The sequence below is a fragment of the Martes martes genome, assembly GCF_963455335.1.
Source record: "Martes martes genome assembly, chromosome: 7".
In the NCBI taxonomy this organism is placed as follows: domain Eukaryota; kingdom Metazoa; phylum Chordata; class Mammalia; order Carnivora; family Mustelidae; genus Martes; species Martes martes.
In genome coordinates this window covers 62,588,463-62,610,961 of record NC_137894.1, presented here as the reverse complement: position 1 = coordinate 62,610,961, position 22,499 = coordinate 62,588,463, and the positions used below count along the sequence as shown (strand labels likewise).

At 37.8% G+C, this 22,499-nt stretch overlaps 1 protein-coding gene across 2 annotated transcripts in view; it reads right to left on the bottom strand.

The window, feature by feature from the left end:
- WDR76 (WD repeat domain 76) overlaps positions 1–22,499 on the bottom strand; it is a 62,617-nt gene that overhangs the window by 13,098 nt on the left and 27,020 nt on the right. For both annotated transcript variants that reach the window (XM_080808194.1, XM_080808193.1), the window contains 2 exons: positions 10,275–10,433; positions 3,402–3,619 (listed from right to left, as the gene is read on the bottom strand). In XM_080808194.1, coding sequence (XP_080664320.1) covers positions 3,402–3,619; positions 10,275–10,433 — 377 coding nt within the window. The remainder of the gene's footprint in view (positions 1–3,401; positions 3,620–10,274; positions 10,434–22,499) is intronic.

Here is a 22,499-nt window from a genome sequence, read left to right as displayed (position 1 = left end):
ACACGTAATGAGCAACTATACGCCAGCAAATTTGACAATCTGGAAGAAATGGATGCATTTCTAGAGACATATAAACTACCACAACTGAACCAGGAAGAAATAGAAAACCTGAACAGACCCATAACCAGTAAGAAGATTGAAGCAGTCATCAAAAATCTCCCAACAAACAAGAGCCCAAGGCCAGATGGCTTCCCAGGGGAATTCTACCAAGCATTTAAAGTAGAATTAATTCCTATTCTCCTGAAACTGTTCCAAAAAAAGAAATGGAAGGAAAACTTCCTCACTCATTTTATGAGACCAGCATTACCTTGATCCCAAAACCAGACAAAGACCCCATCACAAAAGAGAATTACAGACCAATATCCTTGATGAACACAGATGTGAAAATTCTCACCAAAATACTAGCCAATAGGATCCAACAGTACATTAAAAGAATTATTCACCACGACCAAGTGGGATTTATTCCAAGGCTGCAAGTTGGTTCACCATCTGCAAATCAATCAATGTGATACAATACATTAATATAAGAAAGAACAAGAATCATATGATACTTTGAATAGATGCTGAAAAAGCATTTGACAAAGTACAGCATCCTTTCTTGACCAAAACTCTTCAAAGTGTAGGGATAGAGGGTACACAGCTCAATATCATCAAAGCCATCTATGAAAAACCCACCACAAATATCGTGCTCAATGGGAAAAAATTGAGAGCTTTTCTGCTAGGTCCGGAACATGGCAGGGGTGTCCATTATCACCACAGCTATTCAACACAGTACTAGAAGTCCTAGCCTCAGCAATCAGACAACAAAAAAAAATAAAAGGCATCCAAATCAGCAAAGAAGTCAAACTATCACTCTTTGCAGATGATATGATACTTTATGTGGAAAACCCAAAAGCCTCCACTCCAACTCTTCTAGAACTTGTACAGGAATTCAGTAAAGTGTCAGGATATAAAATCAATGCACAGAAATCAGTTGCACTTCTATACACCAACAACAAGACAAAAGAAAGAGAAATAAAGGAGTCAATCCCATTTACAATTGTACCCAAAACCATAAGATACCTAGGAATAAACCTAACCAAAGAGGCAAAGAATCTGTACTCAGAAAACTATAAAGTATTCATGAAAGAAATTGAGGAAGACACAAAGAAATGGAAAAATGTTCCATGCTCATGGATTGGAAGAACAAATATTGTGAAAATGTCTATGCTGCCTAAAGCAATCTACATGTTTAATGCAATCCCTATCAAAATACCATCCTTTTTTTTCAAAGAAATAGAACAAATAATCCTAAAATTTATATGGACTCAAAAAAGACCTTGAATAGCCAGAGGAATGTTGAAAAAGAAAGCCAAAGTTGGTGGCATCACAATTCCAGACTTCAAGCTCTATTATAAAGCTGTCATCATCAAGACAGTATAGTACTGGCAGAAAAACAGACACACAGATGAATGGAACAGAACAGAGAGCCCAGAAATGGACCCTCAACTCTTTGACAAAGCAGGAAGGAATGTCCAATGGAAAAAAGACAGTCTCTTTAACAAATGATGTTGGGAAAACTGGACAGCCACGTGCGGAAAAATGAAACTGGACCATTTCCTTACACCACACACAAAAATAGCCTCAAAATGGATGAAAGACCTCAATGCGAGACAGGAATCCATCAAAATCCTCCAGGAGAACACAGGCAGCAAACTCTTTGACCTCAGGCATAGCAACTTCTTCCTAGAAAAATCGCCAAAGGCAAGGGAAGCAAGGGCAAAAATGAACTACTGGGACTTCATCAAGATCAAAAGCTTTTGCACAGCAAAGGAAACAATCAACAAAATCAAAAGACAACTGACAGAATGGGAGAAGATATTTGCAAATGACATATCAGATAAAGGGCTAGTATCCAAAATCTATAAAGAGCTTATCAAACTCAACACCCAAAGAACAAATAATCCAATCAAGAAATGGGCAGAGGACATGAACAGACATTTCTGCAAAGAAGACAACCGGATGGACAAAAGACACAAGAAAAAGTCCTCCATATCACTCAGCATCAGGGAAATACAAATCAAAACCACAATGAGATACCATCTCACGCCAGTCAGAATGGCTAAAATTAACAAGTCAGGAAACAACAGATGTTGGAGAGGATGCAGAAGAAGGGGAACCCTTCTACATTTTTGATGGGAATGCAAGCTGGTGCAGCCACTCTGGAAAACAACATGGAGGTTCCTCAAAAAGTTGAAAATAGAGCTACCATACGACCTAGCAATCGCATTGCTGGGTATTTACCCTAAAGATACAAATGTAGTGATCTGAAGGGGGCACATGCACCCGAATGTTTGTAGCAGCAATGTCCACAATAGCCAAACTATGGAAAGAAACTAGATGTCCATCAACAGATGAATGGATAAAGAAGGTGTGGTATATATATACAATGGAATACTATGCAGCCATCAAAAGAAATGAAATCTTGCCATTTGCAATGACGTGGATGGAACTAGAGGGTATTATGCTGAGTGAAATAAGTCAATCAGAGAAAGACAATTAACATATGATCTCCCTGATATGAGGAAGTTGAGAGGCAAAGTGGGGGGTTTAGGGGGTAGGGAAGGAAAAAATGAAACAAGATGGGATCGGGAGGGAGACAAATCATAAGAGACTCTTAATCTCACAAAACAAGCCGAGGGTTGCCAGGGGGGAGGTGGGTAGGGAGAGGGTGGTTGGGTTATGGACACTGGGGAGGGTATGTGCTATGGTGAGTGCTGTGAAGTGTGTAAACCTGACGATTCACAGACCTGTACCCCTGGGGCTAATAATACATTATTTGTTAATAAAAAATTTTAAATTTAAAAAAATAACAACCTCTGGATTCTAAGTGTAGAAAACAATGTATCCATCAGTTATTATTGAGATAAAACAAGTTGATTTATTAAAGACTTTTTTTCTGTTTTTAAAAAAAAAAGTAAATTCACATGATGCCAAATCCAAAAGAATCTTTTTTATTTCCAAAAGAATCTCTCCTAAAAAAAATCATATTCAATAAAACTTCAATTGGTGTAGCAAGAAAAATTATTTAGCTATATGAGTATCAGAAAAATCAGTTATCTTTAACATCCAAACTACAGTAGTCCCTCAGGACACCTGGGTGGTTCAGTCGGTTAAACATCTGACTCTTGGCTTTAGCTTAGGTCATAATCTCAAGGTCCTGGGATCGAGTCCCACATTCAGCTCTGCACTTAGCAGGGAGTCTGCATGAGGATTTTCTCTCTCTCCCCCTCTCTCTCTGCACCACACCTCCCTGTTTGTACTCACACACACTCTCTCTCAAATGAATAAATCTTTAAAAAATAAATAAACAGAACAGTATTCCTAACTTCAAAAGATTAAATCACAAAAGAAGAACATACCTCAATCCTGCAGTGATAAAATACTGTCTGTGCACCGGGTGGACATGAACAGTTCTTATTTTGCTCGAAGAAGAATTGATAAGTTTCTCATAAGAAGTTCCAGGTGTCCGTCTATCTACCAGTGATATATTTCCATTCCAATGTCCTACTATTAAAGTGGAGGCATCTTCTCCCAAGAAGTCAAAAGAGGAAAAGCTACTTCTTTCATCTCTATATACCTAAGGATACAAATAACCACCAACGTACAAATTTTTTGGTAAAAAGGCTATAAAACACTTTACCTAATAATTTCATTTATCCTCCCATCATCCCACAGAAAGCAGAATGCAAAATGATCATCCCGTTTTACAGAAATGGAAACTAAGGCACAGATCAGCTGTGAGACTCACCTACAAACAAATGGCCCATCCACCATGACAGGGTTACATGCCACATCTCTTAAATCCAATAAACCTCAGTTGCAGATCTATTCTGTGATGCTTACTAGGAAATGAACTAAATGTAAATTCTACCCAGCTGAAATACCTTAATATATCAAGTAATTCTGCCAACAAGTCCAAAAATATATGGCCAAATGCTCATCACTTACTCACTCTTGGTAGAAGTATAAATAAGTAAATAACAAGTTTCTGACAACTAATCAGAGTACACCTATGAACATATTTAATGTTTGTACCCTCTGACACAATAATTTATCTAAATATATATAAAGATGTCCACTGCAAGACTCCTATTGCAGGGGCACCTGGGTGGCTCAGTGGGTTGAGGCCTCTGCCTTCGGCTCAGGTCATGATCTCAGGGTCTTGGGATCGAGCCCTGCATCGGGCTCTCTGCTCAGCAGGGAGCCTGCTTTCTCCTCTCTCTCTCTCTGTCTGCCTCTCTGCCTACTTGTGATCTGTCTGTCAAATAAATAAAATCTAAAAAAAACAAAACAAAACAAAACATATAATTGTATTTAAAAAAAAAAAAGACTCCAATTGCATTAAGAAGCAACCTAAATGTTCACCAAAAGAGACCTGTTTAAATAAATGATGGTACATCTCTACGTTGAAACACCATGCATTGCTAAAAAGGATGAGATAGATTTGTACTACAATCTGTCCCTATTACCAAGTGAAAAAAGCCAGTTGCAAAAATGTACACAGCGGACGCCTGGGTGGCTCAGTGGGTTGGGCCTCTGCCTTCAGCTCAGGTCATGATCCCAGCGTCCTGGGATCCAGCCCCGCATCGGGCTCCTTGCTCGGCGGGGAGCCTGCTTCTCCCTCTGCCTCTGCCTGCCACTCTGTCTGCCTATGCTCGCTCTCTCTGACAAATAAATAAATAAAATCTTAAAAAAAAAGAAAGTATGTATACAGTATGAATCCATTAGTGAAAAGGAAAAAAATATCCACCTCTATTTGCTTCTAAGTATATGTGCACTTTCTGGAAGCATACCTAACCACAATTCTTTTTTTTTTTTTTTTTTTAGATTTTATTTATTTGACAGACAAAGATCACAAATAGGCAGAGGAGCAGGCAGAGAGAGAGGAGGAAGCAGGCTCCCCGCTAAGCAGAGAGCCCGATGCGGGGCTCGATCCCAGAACCCTGGGATCATGACCTGAGCCGAAGGCAGAGGCTTTAACCCACTGAGCCACCCAGGTGCCCCCCTAACCACAATTCTTAACAACGAATCGCTATTGCTGATTTTTAGTTAATAAAAAGTTATATATACTATTATAAACTGAGACTAACAAATTAATATACCGAAGGCATCACAACCCCTGTACATCCAAAAAGCCCCCAAACGATACCTGAAGTATTCAGTCAGTGTATCAAAATGGCTAAGTGCAGGGGTTTAATTGCAGTGGAGTCAGACAGATCCAAGTGAAAATTCTAGCACTGCCATTCATGTCCCTGAGCAAGCCAATAAACCTCTTTACCTCAGTTTTCTCAACTGTTAAATGGGGATAACATTCCTTATTTCATAGGGTGTTACAAGGCTTAACAATATATATAAAGCATAATGTCTAACACAAAGTAACTGTTCAATCAGTAGTATCAGGAGCACATTAGTTATACATGCAACATCATGGATGAATCTTAGAAGTATTATGCTAAGTGAGAGAAGCCAGACATAAAAAGCTTCATACCATATGACTTCATTTACTTGACATTTTGGAGCAGACAAAATTATAGGGACAGTAATCATAACAGTGGTTGTCAGGAGTGTGGGAAAAGGCAGGGGACCGACTACAAAGGGTTCACAAGGTGATTTTTTCAGGTGATGGAAATTTTCTATATCTTGATTGTGATGGCAGTTATGCAGGTGCAGACAATTTGCCAAAACTCATAGAATTATACACTTAAAAGGACAAATTTTATTGCATAGAACTTACATCTCAATAAACCTGACTTTAAATATGTAAGTGGAGAAATCCTAGAACTCAATACTAAAAAGATAGATAACCCAATTAAAACTTGGGCAAAGAATCCAACATTTAGAGAAATCAATAGTTCTCTAAAGAAATTAAAATGGCCAATAAGCAGATAAAAAGATACTCAGCATCATTAATCATTAGGGAAATGAGGGTCAAAACCATAATGACATAAGACTTCATACTCACTAGGATGGCTACAGTCACTAACAGTAAGCATTGACAAGGATGTGGGAAAATTGGAATACTAGTGTTTGTTCAGTATGTAAATGGTGAAGCCACTTTGGGAAACAGTTTGGTAGTTCCTCAAGATATTAAACACAGAGTTACCATATGATCAAGCAACTCCACTTCTAGGTATATACCCAAGAGAAATCAAAGAATATGTTCACACAAAACTTATACATCAAACAAACAAAAAAGCAAAAACAAAACAAAACAAAACTTGTACATCAATGTCCATAACAACATTATTTTCAATATTAAGAATAGAAACAACCCAAAATGTTCATCAACTAATGAATGGGTGAGCAAAATGTGATATATCCATACAGTGAAATATTATTCAGCCAAAAAAAGGAATGAAGTAATGACACATTCTACAACATGGATGAACTCTGAAAACATTGTTATGTAGAAGAATGCAGTCACAAAAGACTACAAACTGTGTGACTCCATTTATATGAAATGTCCAGAAAGTTATACACTGCCTGGGTGGCGCAGTTAGTTGAGAGGCTGACTCTTGATTTCGACTCAGGTCATGATCTCAGGTTCCTGGGATTGAGTCCTGAGTTAGCACAGAGTCTATTTCAGGATTCTCTCTCTCCTTTTGCCTCTGCCCCTCCCCCTGCTCACTTATGCAACTCCCTTTAAGTCTTTTTTTTTTAATTTGAGAGAGAGAGAGACTGAGAAAACGAGTGGGAGGAGGGGCAGTGGGAGAAGTAGACTCCCTGTGGAGCAGGGACCAGGGAGCCTGAAGCAGGACTCAATCCCAGGACCCTGGGAAAATAACCTGAGCTGAAGGCAGAAGCTTAACCAATTGAGCCACCCAGGTGCCCTCAAACAAATAAATCTTTAAAAAAGAAAAAAAGAAAAAGACAAACACACATTTAACATCACCCTCAATGGTGAAAAATTGAGTTTTTCCTCTAAAATCAGGAACAAGGCAAAGATGTGTACTCTCACCAGTTTTATTCAACATAGTACTGGAAGTCCTAGCACAACAGACAAAAAAGAAATAAAAGGCATCCAAATCGGTAAGGAAAACATTAACACTGTCACTGTCTGCAGATGTCATGATACTTCACATAGAAAACCCTGAGGACTTCACCAAAAAGCTTTCACAAGTAATAAATGAACTCAGGAGAGTTGCAGGATACAAAATTAATATAAAGAAATATGTTGCATTTCCATACAACTCATAATAACAAAGTAGCAGAAAGAGAAACTAAGAAACAATTCCATTTACAACTGCACTAAAAAGGGGTGCCTGCCTGCGTGGCCCAGTTGGTTAAGTGTCCACCTCTGGGTTTTGGCTCAGGTCATGATCTCAGGGTCATGAGGTCAAGCCCCATGTCAGGCTCTGTGCTCAGTGCAGAGCCCGCTTGAGACTTTCTCTCCCTTTCCCTCCATCCTTACCTCCCATTCTCTCTCACTCTCAAATAAATAAATAAATCTTTAAAAAAAAAATTGTACCAAAAAGAATAGCTAGGAATAAATTTAACCAAGGACATAAAAGACCTGTACTCTGAAAACTATAAATGATCAAAGAAACTGAAGATGACACAAACAAATGGAAAGATATACCATAATCACAGATGGAAAGAACCAATACCATTAAAATGTCCATACTACTCAAAGCAATCTAAAGATTGAATGCAATCTCTATTAACATACCAAAAGCAGGGGAACCTGGGTGGCTCAGTGGGTTAAAGCCTCTGCTTTCGGCTCAGGTCATGATCCCAGGGTCCTGGGATCAAGTCCCGCATCCGGCTCTCCGCTCAGCGGGGAGCCTGCTTCCTCCTCTCTCTCTCTGCCTGCCTCTCTACCTACTTGTGATCTCTGTCTGTCAAATAAATAAATAAAATCTTAAAAAAAAAAAATACCAAAAGCATTTTTCACAGAGCTAGAACTAATAATCCTAAAATTTGTATGGAACCATAAAACCATCAAAATAAGCAAAGCAATCTTGAGAAAGAACAAAGATGGGAGTTATCACAATCTCAGATTTCAAGATACATTACAAAGTTGTAGTAATCAAAACAGTACGGTATTGGGACAACACATCAGTGGAGTAGAACAGAGAGTCCAGAAATAAACCCATGCTTATATGGTCAATTAATCTAGGACAAAGAAGGCAAAAATATACAATGGGGAAGACAGTCTCTTCAATAAATGGTGCTGGGAAATCTGGATAGCTACATGAAAAAAATGAAACTGGACCACTTTCTGACACCATTTACAAAGATAAACCCAAATGGTGGTACTTAGCTATCTCAGTTGGTAAAGCACGATACTCTTAATTTTGGTGTCACGAGTTCAAGCCCCACATTAGGTGTAGAGCTTACTTTTTAAAATTAATTAATTAATAAAAACTGAAAATGGATTAAAGACCTAAATGTGAAATCTGAAACCATACAACTCCTAAAAGAAAACACAGGCAGTAATCTCTTTGACACCAGACTTAGCAACATTTTTCTAGGTATGTCTCCTAAGGAAAGGGAAACAAACACAAAAATAAACTATTAGGACTACATCAAAATAAGCAGCTTTTGTACAGCAAAGGAAACCATTAAAAAAAAAAAAAAAAAGAAAAGGCAACCTACCAAATGGGGTAAGATATTTGCAAATGATATATTTGATAAGGGGTTAATATCCCTTTATATCTGGAACATATATAGAGAATGAATATATAAAGAACTTAAACAACTCAATACCAAAAAACCTCCAAGTAATTCAATTAAAAAATGGGAAGAAGATACAGACATTTTTCCAAAGATATGGAGACAGCCAACAGACACATGAAATGATGCTCAACATCACTGATTATCAGGGAAATGCAAATCAAAATCACAATGAGATCTCACCTTATTTCTGTTTGACTACTATCAAAAAGACAAGAAATAGCAAGTACTGGCAAAGATGTGAAGAAAAAGGAATGCCTGTGCACTGTTGGTAGGAATGTAAATTAGTAGAGCCATCACAGAAACAGTATGCAGGTTCCTCAAAAAAACTAAAAATAGGAAAACCATACAATCTAGTAATTCTACTAGTATTTACCCAAAGAAAATGAAAACACTAACTCATAAAGATATATATACCCTTATGTTCACTACAGATGTCCACTGACAGATGAATGAATAAAGATGCTGGGTTGGGGGTGTGTGTGTGTGTGTGTGTGTGTATGCAATGGGATATTACTCAGCCTTTAAAAAAAAAAATGAGATCTTGCCATTTGTAACAACACACATGGACCTAGAGGACATCATGCTAAGTGAAGTTAAGTGAGACAGAAAAAGACAAACAGCACTTATATGGAATCTAAAAAACAAATGAACAAAACCAAAAATAGCAGAAACAGACCATAAATAGAACAAACTGGTGGTTGCCAGAGGGATTCAGAGGGATGGGGGAAGAATGGCCAAAATGAATTAAGGGGAATGGCAGATACAGGCTTCTAGTAATGGAATGAATATGGGAATAAAAAAGGATAAAATGTACAGCATAGGGAATATATTCAATGGCAATGAGGTAGTAGCAACTGCATGGTGACAGATGGTAGCTACACTTGGCAGTGAGCACAGCATAATATACGGAGTTGAATTACTATGTAGTACACCTGAAACTAATGAAACACTGTGTGTCAACTATACTTCAATAAAAAAAGAGTAATACAGGGGCGCCTGGGTGGCTCAGTGGGTTAAAGCCTCTGCCTTCGGCTCAGGTCATGATCCCGGGGCCCTGGGATTGAGCCCCGCGTCGGGCTCTCTGCTCAGCAGGGAGCCTGCTTCCCTCCTGCCGCTCTCTGTCTGCCTCTCTGCCTACTTGTGATCTCTGTCAAATAAATGAATAGAATCTTTAAAAAAAAAAAAAAAGAGTAATACACAATAAAAACTTTTTACATAAATTAAAAAATAAGAGCAAACACTTATGTGTCTGGCTGCATTCTGACCACTTTATCTGCCTTAAGTCATTCAATCCTCATGACAACCCTATGAGGTAGGTACTATTACTATACCATTTCACAACTAAGGAAATTGATGCACAAAGAGGTTAAATAACTTCCAAGGTCACACAAGTGGTAACAGATAGTACGATTCAAACTTAAGTAGTGTAATTCTAAAGTTCCTATTCTATACCACTTCATCCATTCTGACTGGTATGATAATCATTCATGTGGCATTTCATAAAGAATCCAGAATATCACCTCAAGTCAGTATGTAAATACATTAACATTTACCTCTTCAAAAATAGCCCTCGAAAAATCCCCACAGCGTAATGTGCCGTCATAGCTCAGTGACAGTATGTGAGCCGGATTGGCAGGTGAGAAGTAAAGACAGCTAACTGGCTGACTGTGGGGCTGGAAAACATAAACTGCATCTTCTTCAGATTGGTGAGTCTGTAAGAGAGTTGGGGGCAGGGAGAGAGACAAAAACTAGTGAAAAGTAGTAACACTTTTTGTCATTAAACTGTTTATGCCTGTATTACATTCAGTCTTTCCTTAGTCTGTAATTATACCCACCCTCTCATTCAGAAAGTCAGAACTAAAAACTTTCTATCATCACTAAGTTACTTTTTTCTAATTTTCAATCCAACAATACTGTCACATTTAACAGTTTCCAGCTTTTTGAAACTAGCAAACTAATTTTTTCATAATGCAGAAGGAAAAAAATTAGTTTACTATGACTTTAGTTCATGAAATCATCAGGAAATGAGAAATCTACTTTATTTCACATACAGCATAATTCCCTAATACTAAAAACAATATCAATAACAATACTACTTTGCTTCCTCAGCATGCTTCTATAAATCATTCTAAGCACAATTTTCATAAGGTAAATTTGGTCCTGACACAAAGTGATAATTTAAAAAATATTTTATCTCTGGGGCTTCTGATGCTTGATTTTAGCTCGGTTTTCATCTCAGGGTCATGAGTTCAAGCCCCATGTTCTATCCCCTAAATACACCACTGCAATTGAAAATGCATTTATTTCAATTCCACATTAATATTCTTACTACTCCTAGGGATTATCCTTTCTACAACTGGATTACCAATTCCTAAATCATCACTTCTCAGATCTGGATAAGCTATATTCTTACGGCATATGTCATATTATGAATGAAAACTATCATTTCCAAATCTGGCTTAATCTGCTCTGAAACACTTGAGCTGAAATATTTGAGCATCTTTCATTTTAAATTTAAACAAAACAATTTTTTAAAAGGAAAGGAAGGGAAAAAATTATAATCATATTCACTCCTCCTAACCAGAGTTAACCATTATTAGTATCTTCACATAATTGTGATAGCATTTTTTAGAAAAACAAAAATGCTCCATTGTTATAAAAAACTTAAATACAGAAAAGTAGAAAGATAATTATTAAAAATCACTCCAAATCCAAAATTAACTAAAATTATCACTAAAATACTGTTATTAATATAGATATCTTTGTATGTACTTACACAGATAGAATGACAGATAAGAAATTTTTAAAAAATAAGACCATGCTATACATGCCATTTTTAATAGGACTAAATATAACTATACTTCAAAATAATAAAAGAAAATCAGGCTGAAGTAATTTCTGAAGTTTGAGTACACCTGACCCTTGTACAACAGGGGGATTAGGCGCACCAGCTCACCATGCAGTTGAACCATGTATAACTTTTGACTACCCAAAAACTTAACTGCTCATACCCTACTGTTGACTGACATCCTTAATAAAAACATACACAGTCAATTAACACGTTTTGTACGTTATGCATATTATATACTGTACTTCTGCAATAGAGAAAGCTAGAGAAAAGAATATTAAAATCATAAGGAAAAGAAAATACATTTACAGGACTACATTGTTTTTCAATACCGTATGTTTATATCATCTGTTTACAAGATGAATCATCTGTCAGTACTTCTCAACTGTCTTAGGGGCGCCAGGGTGGCTCAGTTCGTTAAGCAACTGCCTTTGGCTCAGGTCATGATCCTGGAGTCCCCAGATCGAGTCTCACATCGGGCTTCCTGCTCAGGGGGGAGTCTGCTTCTCCCTCTGACCCCTCCCCTCTCATTCTCTCTTTCTCTAATATATAAATAAAATCTTAAAAAAAAAATACTGCCTTATATGATACAAAACACTTCAGATAGTATACGTATTACTAACACTAAACATCAAAAATTAAAACATGGGGCACCTGGGTGGCTCAGCCATTAAGCGTCTGCCTTCGGCTCAGGTCATGATCCCAGAGTCCTGGGATCGAGCCCCACATGGGGCTCCTCCTCAGTGGGAAGCCTGCTTCTCTCCCTCTCCCACTCCCCCTGCTTCTGTTCCTTCTCTCGCTGTCTCTGTCAAATAAATAAATAAAATCTTTTTTTTAAAAAAAGGGAAACATAATGTGAAATCCATATTTACTGCATTGATAATAAAGTGGCAATCTGACTGCTTTATGATAGCCTAGTGTAATCAATACAGTAGCTTCACAGTAGCATAGCCCATACACAAATGAATGAATCCTTATAAAATTTTGATGGTGTACGGTATTACAGTCATGTCACAATGCAATACTGAAAACACTTTAAAAAAACAAACCACTTACCCGTGTCGATAGGCTGACAGAGAGTATCTTCAATTACAAGAGAGAAAGGTATACTGTATGGTAATATCATTCTTTGAAAGCAAAATTATAAAACAGTAAGAAAGCTAACACATTATTAATTTTATATTAAATACTACTCACCTATGCCTATGAAAGGATAGGCTATCCACTTTCATACAAGTTTTGCACACAATGTTCTACACAATGACTACTTAGGCAATGAGGATGATAATGACACAAAAATGTCTCATATACTTCTTGCTGTACAGTTACTAGATTTTCACACGAAGACAGACACATATACAACAGATAAATTTGTTAACTGTACAGCAGATGACTATTTACTAAATGCAATGGATCGACGTCATAAAGGTCTTCATCCTTGCTGTCTTTACCTGAGCAGGCTGAGGATGAGGAGGAGCTGAGTGTTGCTGTCTCAGGGTTGACAGCAATAGAAGAGGTGGAGAAGGTAGATGAAGAGGCAGGAGAGGTAGGCACGCTGAGTGTAACTTTATGAAGTACATCATAATTTGTCTTTTTTTTTCATTTCTCTATAAATGTTTCTATACATATAGTAACAATTCTTCTTCCACCATTTGCTTTAGTTACAGTGTGCATACCATAGAAGGGCCCACGTCATAAAAGAAGTAGCTATCTTGAATACTCAAAATGTTTATGCCAGATTGTCTGTTAATTTGTTTTTGTTTTTGTTTTTTAACATAGAATGTATTATTTGTTTCAGGGGTAAAGGTCTGTGAATCATCAGTCTTATACAATTCACAGCACTCACCATACCACATACCCTCCCCAATGTCCATCACCCAGCCACCCTATCCCCCCCCACCCCCTTTCAGCAGCCCTCAGTTTGCTTCCTGAGATTAAGAGTGTCAATTTGTTTTCTAACACTGCTTCATCATCTGGCACTCGTTCAGAAGTACCATCTCCACGAAGTACTCTTCTCTAAATTCCTCTGGTGGAGAAACTCTTGGTCTTTGAATTCCTCCAAGATCCATATCCTGAAACCCTTCACCCCCACCATTTTTGCCATAACCACAATGTCTTTCATGATTTCCTTGTCTCTGTTATAAATCCTGTGAAATCATGTACAACATCTGGACAGTTTTCTCTAGCAGAAATATATTCTGTTCAGGCTTAATTGCTTTCATGGCTTTTCTATAACAACAATGGAATCTTCAATGGTGTTATCTTTCCAGACTTTCTTGTTTTCTCTACAGGGGATCTCTTCCATGGCCTTGACAACCTTTTCTATAGAGCACCATGTGTTACGAGCCTTGAAAGTCCCTAATGACCCCTTGATCTAGAGGCTGAATTAGAGACACCATATTTGGGAGCAACACTTTTATGCCTTTGGTATTGAACTCATGGAGTTCTGGGTAGCCAGGGACATTGTCCAATATCAGAAGAAATTTAAAAGGCAGTCTCTTACTGACAAAGTACTTCCTGATGTCAGAGAAAAAGCACTGATGAATCCAATCCAGAAAAGTGCTCTTTTCCAGGACTTCCTGTTGTACAGCCAAAAGACTGGCAGCTGGTGTTTATCTTTTCCCTTAGAGGTCAGGGATTAGCAGCTTTATAGATGAGGGCAGTCCTGATCATGAACCCAACTGTATTTACGCAGAAGAGTTAGCCTATTCCTTCCTGCCTTCAATCCTGGTGCTCACCTCTCTTCCTTACTAATAAATGTCCTTTGTGGCATTTTTTTTTACCCAATGCACTTTCCTCTGAATTAGAAACCTGCTCAGGCAGATATCCTTTCTCAGTAATTTTCTTAATGGTGTCTGAGAACTTGTCTGCACTCTTGGGTCAGCAGAAGCTGCTTCTCTTGTTATCTTGACATATTTTTAAACCAAACTTCTAAAAATTATCAAACCATCCTTTGCCGGCATTAAATTCCCCAGCTTTAGATCTTTCATCTTCCATTTATTTTGTCATATGATGACTAATTTTCTCAAATCATATTAGTCTACAGATATGTCTTCCTTGGAGCAATTCTATACCCACATAAAAGCCGCATCTTCAATATGAAATAAAAAGGTATTTTGCAAAAAGTACAAGGCTTTCCACACTTGCTGGAGTAGCTATAGCAACAATTTTACTTTTTTTTTTTACAATAGTCCTTCTGCTAGATTCATTTATCCTGAAATGCCAGGCAACTGCTACTACAGACCTCAATTTATAGTATTTATCAAGCAATTCCAACTCTTTTCTGTACTGTCCTGAATTTTCTGTTTCTTGGAAGCACTTTCTGGCATTACTAGTGGCACCATATGAGTTCTATGGTGTTATTCAAAGTGTACAGTATTGCACTGAGCACAATGAAAAATATGCAAGAACCCTGAGAGATCACTTTTTCTGTGATACACAGTTTATTGGAGATAAACCATTCACACAGAGATGATTGGTGTTTCAAGGAGATACTTGCCATAATTAAGCTCACCATGGTAACAACAGAAGAACTAAGAGATTTTTATAGTACTATAACAATTAGTTTTATGCAGTTATGATTTAATACTGTATCTTTATATTTATTACATTTCTCTTAACTGTGATGGTGCCACATAGGATCTGTGTTTGTTGAAGATTTGAAAAATGTTTACTTTTTATAAAATAGGTTTGCATGTATTTTATGGTAGTAAATGAAAAAATAGACTAGTATCTACATGTATTTTATGCATTCATGACACACCTAACTTTTTATTTTTTCAGTATTTCTAAACTACATGGTTTATCTACAAGTTTTTTCAAATTGTTACAAATCTCCAAAAATTCTTCCTATATATTTACTGAAAAAAAAAAAAATCCATGTATAAGTAGGCCCACCAAGTTTAAACCATGTTACAGGTCAACTGTATTTGTAACTTTATCAAGCAATATCCCCTAAAAAGGAAAAAGTATAAAACGAGTTGTAGTCATTATGCTTATTTTTTTAACTATGTCTCAACTTTAGACATTTTCTATTGAATGACAGCATTATTTTCATCCCTTTACCAACCTACCCTATCTCCATCTCTATATTTTGTTAATTATTATTTTTATTTTGTCCAGGTTGATAACATTCCCACCCAGTTCCATAAACATTGTTCATGTAGCTATTTTATATGAGTTCTGCATTGGAAGGGATTCAATGCCCATCACCAATTCTTTTGTCAAGCTTCTTCATTCCGTAATTCTTAATTCTGATTTACTCTTAACTGGCTGAGATTTGCTCTCAAGCAGTTTTTTTTCCCACATGAGCTCACATGTCTTGAATTTCTTGAGTTTTTTCACATTTGAGAATACCTACCAGCTGCCTTTAATTAGAAATGTATCTTGGACTAAATATTCTGGGCCACACTTACTTCCCTCGGAACTTCACAGATATTACACGAAATACTGTTGTAGAAAACAGAAAAGCCTGATTCCTTCCCTTAAATACAATTTATTTTCTCTGCCTAAAGAATTCTTTATCCTTTAAGTTCCAAGATTTCCTAGCCCATGGTATACATATTCAATCTGCCATTTCATTCTGCCTTTTCAGAAGAATTCTCTTTGGATATACTATATGTTCCACTGTTGGGTCATCTTTGACTGTCTTTCCTTAACTTACTGGCTTGTCTGTGTTTGAGATTACCTCAAGTCTTTAATGTCTTTAATTTAGTTTTCAGCAATGTCTATTCTGTTCCTTGCTTTTATTAGTTTCACTGATCGTCAATTTGTTTCGTTAGTTCTGCAATCTCCTTTTCCATCTCATTCTTGTTTTATCACCTTATCTTTTGAGTATTATTTTACCAAATAATGTTGTTATTAACTTGCTCCACAGCAGCACTGTCCAAAAGAACTTACTAAGATAAGAAAAATGTATGTATGCACTATCAATGTAATATCCACTAGCTTTATGTGGCTATATGCACTTAAAAAGTGCCTTGTGTAACTGAAGAACTAAATTTTCTTTAATTTAAATGTCTTTTTTTCCCCCCAAAATTTTATTTATTTATTTGAGAGACTGGGGGGCACATGAGCAGGTGGGGGAGGGGCAGAGGAAGAGAGACAAGACAACACCCCACTGCGCAGGAAGCCTGATGCAGGGCTCGATCCCAGGACCCCGAGATCATGACCTGAGCCTAAGGCAGATGCCCAATTGACTGAGCCACCCAGGCGCCCCATGAATGTCAACAGTCTCTTAGAACCAGTAGCTACTATACTGAACAGTAGAGTTCTACAGTCTGGAACTGCAAATAATTTCCTTTCTTTCCTTGGGTTATGTTTCTCTTCTAGGCCTGTCTTTGCATGCCAGGTTCTTCTGTTATTCTTGCAACAGTGTTTGTCTAGTTGCCAAATTGTTTTTTTTACTTTCCATTATGCTTGAATTGCTCTGTCCATGTTAGATGCTCTGATATATGTTGACTCTTCCTCCCAGTATCTGATATCAGTTCATTTTTTCCTCAGAAAAAGACAAGCTTTTCTGTAGCCAAGGAGCAGGAGGAGGGAGGTAGATAGGTGGGTTTCAGCTGAAATAGCAAGCAGTATTTGTTGGAGTTCCTAGACTACGAGATTCTATACATTATTTTGTATCAGGATTTATACCACCTACTTGGCAGGTTTGTGGGGAAGGAGGTAGCTTAACCACTCCCACAGACCAAGGAAATTTCCCTGTAGAGAATTAGTCCTACTGTTCACTTTTCCCACTTCTCCTATTTTCCCCCTTTTCCCCTCAGCAGCCATTTCCCTATTCCTCACTCGAAACAGGAAAAATCTAAAGATCTACTCAATGTACCTCTCTTCAGTAGGTGAAAATCCTCAGGATTTGGTCAATTCACCTGTTTTGGTTGTAGGACAAGGTAGAAGCTAAACCATGCTGTGGGCCCCCCACCCTCCAGCTGAGCTAAAGAAGTACACTGCATTATTGCTCTAAGAGTTTTTTGGTTTTTTGTTTTGTTTTGTTTTGTCTTACTTACTGATTTGACTGCTTTTTGCTCATTCTATGGAAAATTCCAATTGTCCATTTTAATCAGAATATACCTGCTTCTGGGTGGCTCAGTGGGTTAAAGCCTCTGCCTTCAGCTGGGTGGCTGGGTGGCCAAGTGGGTTAAAGCCTCTGCCTTCGGCTCAGGTCATGATCTCAGGGTCCTGGGATCAAGCCCCACATCGGGCTCTCTGCTCAGCAGAGAGCCTGCTTCCCCCCACTCTCTGCCTGCCTCTCTGTCTACTTGTGATCTCTGTTTGTCAAATAAATAAATAAAATCTTTAAAAATAATAATAATAATAATAATAATATACCAGGTTAACAGAGCTTCTAGAGGCACCTGGTTCAGTCAGTGGAGCATGCAACTCCTGGTCTCAGGGCTGTGAATTCAAGTACCACATTAGATACGAAGATTACTTAAAAATAAAATCTTAGGGAAAAAAAAAGAGTACTTCTTACTACTTTAAATCTAATTGAATCCAAGACCAGTTTGTTTTGAGCGGGTCATGATCCCAGGGTCCTGGGACCGAGTCCCACATCGGGCTCCCTGCTCGGCAGGAGGTCTGCTTCTCCTTCTCCCACTTCCCCCTGCTTGTGTTCCCTCTCTCGCTGTGTCTCTCTGTCAAATAAACAAACAAAAAATCTTAAAAAAAAAAAAAAAAAACCCAGTATGGTAATTCTAAAAGAGGAGATGGGGCCTTGCCCCAACATAATCCCTCTTGTTCATTCCTTTGCTGTCTATACTCCAGCCACACAAACATTCTTTCACGTCCTTAAATGTATCAGGTAGGCTTTCCCCTGCCTAGTAAGGTCCTTGACATGCTCTTCCCCTCGCCTGAAATACCCTTTCCACTTTCTTTACTTGGTCTACACCTTAGCTTTCAAATCTCATCTCAGTTCCTCAAGGAAGCTTGCCCTAATCCTCTAAATTAGGCCAGCCCCCTGTCATATGTTTTCATTTACAGTACTTTTCCTTCAGGCCATTAATCACAGTATATAATTCACTCCACTTATCAAATATTTAATTACATATTTGGCCATTATTTCATTAATGCTGTTTTGGCCACTAAATTCTAAATGCTAAGAGGGCAGAGACAGTCTTTGCTCACAAATGTTTAATAGCTGGGAAATCATGAGAATATTACTAAACACAAAATAATAAATGTGGAATGAACAAAGGAATGAATGGGAAAATGGGTGATTCAATAAAGGATAACAACTTTTGATTCTAGGTGACACTAGGAACCTGACAGAAAGCTAAGAGGAAAAACTGAGGGAGTGTCAAGGCAGTTCAATAGGGGAAAGGATAGTCCCAACAAATGACAATTGGGGGATGCCTGGGTGGCTTAGTTGGTTAAATGTCTCTCTTCGGCTCAGGTCATGATCCCAGGGTCCTGGGATTGAGTCCTGTATTGGGCTCCTTACTCAGGAGGGAGCCCGCTTCTCCCTCTGTCTGCTGTTCGCCCTGCTTGTGTGCTCTCTCTCTGACAAATAAATAAATAAATCTTTTTTTTAAATGACAACTGGATATTCATATACAAAAAAATAAATTTGGGCTCTTGTCTCACACCATATTTAAAAATTACTCAAGATGAATCAGCAAACTAAATGTAAAAGGAAAACTATAAAATTTTTAGGACAAAAAAAAAAAAAAAAAAAAACAGAAAAAGCTCTTAAAAGCTTGGGGCCAGGGGCACCTGGGTGGCTCAGTTGGTTAAGCAACTGCCTTTGGCTCAGGTCATGATCTCAACATTCTAGGATGGAGCCCCTCACTGGGGTCCGTGCTCAGCAGAGAGCCTGCTTCTCCCCCTCCTTCTGCTGCTCCCCTACTTGTGCTCTAATAAATAAAAATAAAATCTTTAAAAAAAAAAGAAGTTTGGGACTAGACAAAGATTTTTAAGATATAACACCAAAAGCACAATCCATTAAAAAATTTTGATAAACTGGACGTCATCAAAATTCAAAACTTTAGCACTTCAAAAGACAGCATTAAGGGGAAAAAAGACAGCATTAAGAAAATGAAGAAAAGTAGGGGCTCCTGGGTGGCTCAGTGGGTTAAAGCCTCTGCCTTCGGCTCAGGTCATGATTTCAGGGTCCTGGGATTGAGCCCCACATCGGGCTCTCTGCTCAGCGGGGAGCCTGCTTCTCCCTCTCTCTCTCTCTGCTTCTCTGCCTACTTGTGATCTCTGTCAAATAAATAAATAAAATCTTAAAAAAAAAAGAAAAAAAAAGAAAATGAAGTCAAAGACTAGAAGTATTTGCAAAACATATCTAAGAAAGAATCTGTATCTAGAATTCACAAACTCTTCTGATTCAATAAGAAGACAAACAACCTAATTAAAAATTGATTAAAGAGTTGAATAGCTATTTCACCAAAGATATCCAAATGGCATGAAAAGACGCTGAACATTGTTAGTCATTAGAGAAATACAAATCAAAACCACAATGAGATACCATTTCACACCCACCAGAAAGGCTATATTCTAAAAGACAGACAATAATATATACTGGTGAGCATGTGGAGAAATTAGAACCCTCATATATTGCTGGTGGGAATAATAAATGAAGCAATCATTTTAGAATGCAGTTTGGCTGTTCCTCAAAATGTTAACGAATTACCATTAAGACCTAGCAGTTATACCCTTAGGTATCTTCCCAAGAGAAATAACACATATCCAAACAAAAATGTGTACACCAATGTTTATAGTAGCATTATTCAGAATGGCCAAAAAGTAGAAACAATCTGAATATCTATTAAGTGATAAAGTGGATCAACAAAATGTGATATACAATGGAATACTATTCAACAATTTAAAAAGAATGAAATATTGATATATACTAAAACATAAATGAACCTTGAAAACATTACTCTACAAGAAAAAAGTTAACATAAAAGACCACATACTGTATGATTCTATTTACATGACATGTCCAAAAATGGCAAATTTATGGAGATCTGCCTGGGAACGAGAGTAATTAATTGGGGGATTAAATCTAAATAGCCAAGGAACATTTAGGAATGATGAAAATGTTCTAAAACTAGAGTATGAATAGTTACACAACTCAGTAATAAATGTACTAAAAATCATTGAGTTGTATATTTAAAATGTGAATTTTATAATAGGTAAATTATGTGTTAATCAAGTAAATTTTTTTCAAAGATTTATTTATTTGACACAAGTAGGCAGAGCAGCAGGCAGAGGGAGAGGGAGAAGCAGGCTCCCCACCCAGCAGGTAGCCTGACTCGGGGCTGGATTCCAGGACCCTGGGATCATGACCTGAGCCAAAGGCAGCCACTTAACCAACTGATTCCAAGTTAATTTTTTTTTTAAACTAGAGGAACTGGGGGAAGAGCACAGGACAGCAAAAGTTTTGCATTTTAGACTTACTCAAGCTGTTAACATGATAGCCAAGTGTCCGGGACAATTAGAAAGTTGAGAGAGATACCAGACTACAGAGATTTAGTAATACAGATTTTGGAGCCACCAGGAAAGACATGACAAAGGGACTTTTACACATATCTTCAACTCTGTACAAATCAATCTACCCTGAAAAGATTTTCACTTGACTATGCTAATTTTCTATTTTTCCTTTTCAGAGTTCTTCAACCACTGATTTTTATCCATTGCTTTCATTTCTTCCACTACCCTATTCTTTTTTATTCTATCAAAGTCTGTGTTCCTTCCTTATCTCATTGTTGAAGCTATTCTCTCAACTAATGGTACCCCAATTTCAAAACCAGTGACCTTTTCTCTACTCCCATTCTTTTTAGCTTACCTGCAAGAAGGCTGGTCAAACTCCGACCCATGAAACTCATCTCTTAGCTTGTACTACCTTATACTATTTTTAGTCCTCTTCCCACTTCTCTATTTGTTTTATTTACCAAATACTTTTACCTCCCAAGCTCACTCACTTTATCAAACTAAGGAAGAACCTATGCTCCAAAAACAAGAGAGAATTTGGTATTTATTTCTTTCTTCTTCTCACAAAATCTGTTTATTAACCCTAACCAGCTTCAAGTTACCATAGTATATTCATCTCCATTAACTGTCCTTATGGTCTTTTTCAGGTCTTTGTCCTACTTTGCCAATAAGAAAATAAATTCAAGAACATTAACTTGGCTTTTCTCAATTTTGTAACCACCAAAATCAATCCATGGAGAATTATATGGACAATGAATGGAATTCAGTGTCTGTTTGTAACTCATAAAAAATGAATGGGATTATCCTTTTTCTTTTTTTTTAAAGATTTATTTATTTATTTGACAGAGATTACAAGTAGGCAGAGAGGCAGACAGAGAGAGAGGAGGAGGAAGCAGGCTCCCTGCTGAGCAGAGAGCCCGATGCAGGGCTCGATCCCAGAACCCTGGGATCGTGACCTGAGCTGAAGGCAGAGGCTTTAACCCACTGAGCCACCCAGGCGCCCCGATTGGGATTACCCTAAGCAGATCCCTAGGAAGATACTTTTCCCAGTCTGAAAACTTTATTTTTAGATTTTTTAAAAAAGATTTTATTTATTTATTTGAGAGAGTGAGCAAGAGAGAGAGAAAGAACAGAGGGAGAGGGAGAGTCTGCTGAGCAAGGAGCCTGACGTGGTGATTTGATCCCAGTATTACAGGATCATGACCTGAGCCAAAGGCAGATGCTTATCGACTGAGCCACCCAGGTGCCCCAGAAACTTTAAAAATAGTTAGAGGGATGGAGCGCCTGGGTGGATCAGTGGGTTAAGCCTCTGCCTTTGGCTCAGGTCATCATCTCAGGGTCCTGGGATCGAGCCCCACACCAGGCTCTCTGATCAGCAGGGAGCCTGCTTTCCCCTCTCTTGTCTCTCTGCTTCTCTGCCTACTTGTGGTATCTCTCTCTCTCTGCCCTCCCACTCCCCTGTCAAATAAATAAATAAAACTTAAAAAAA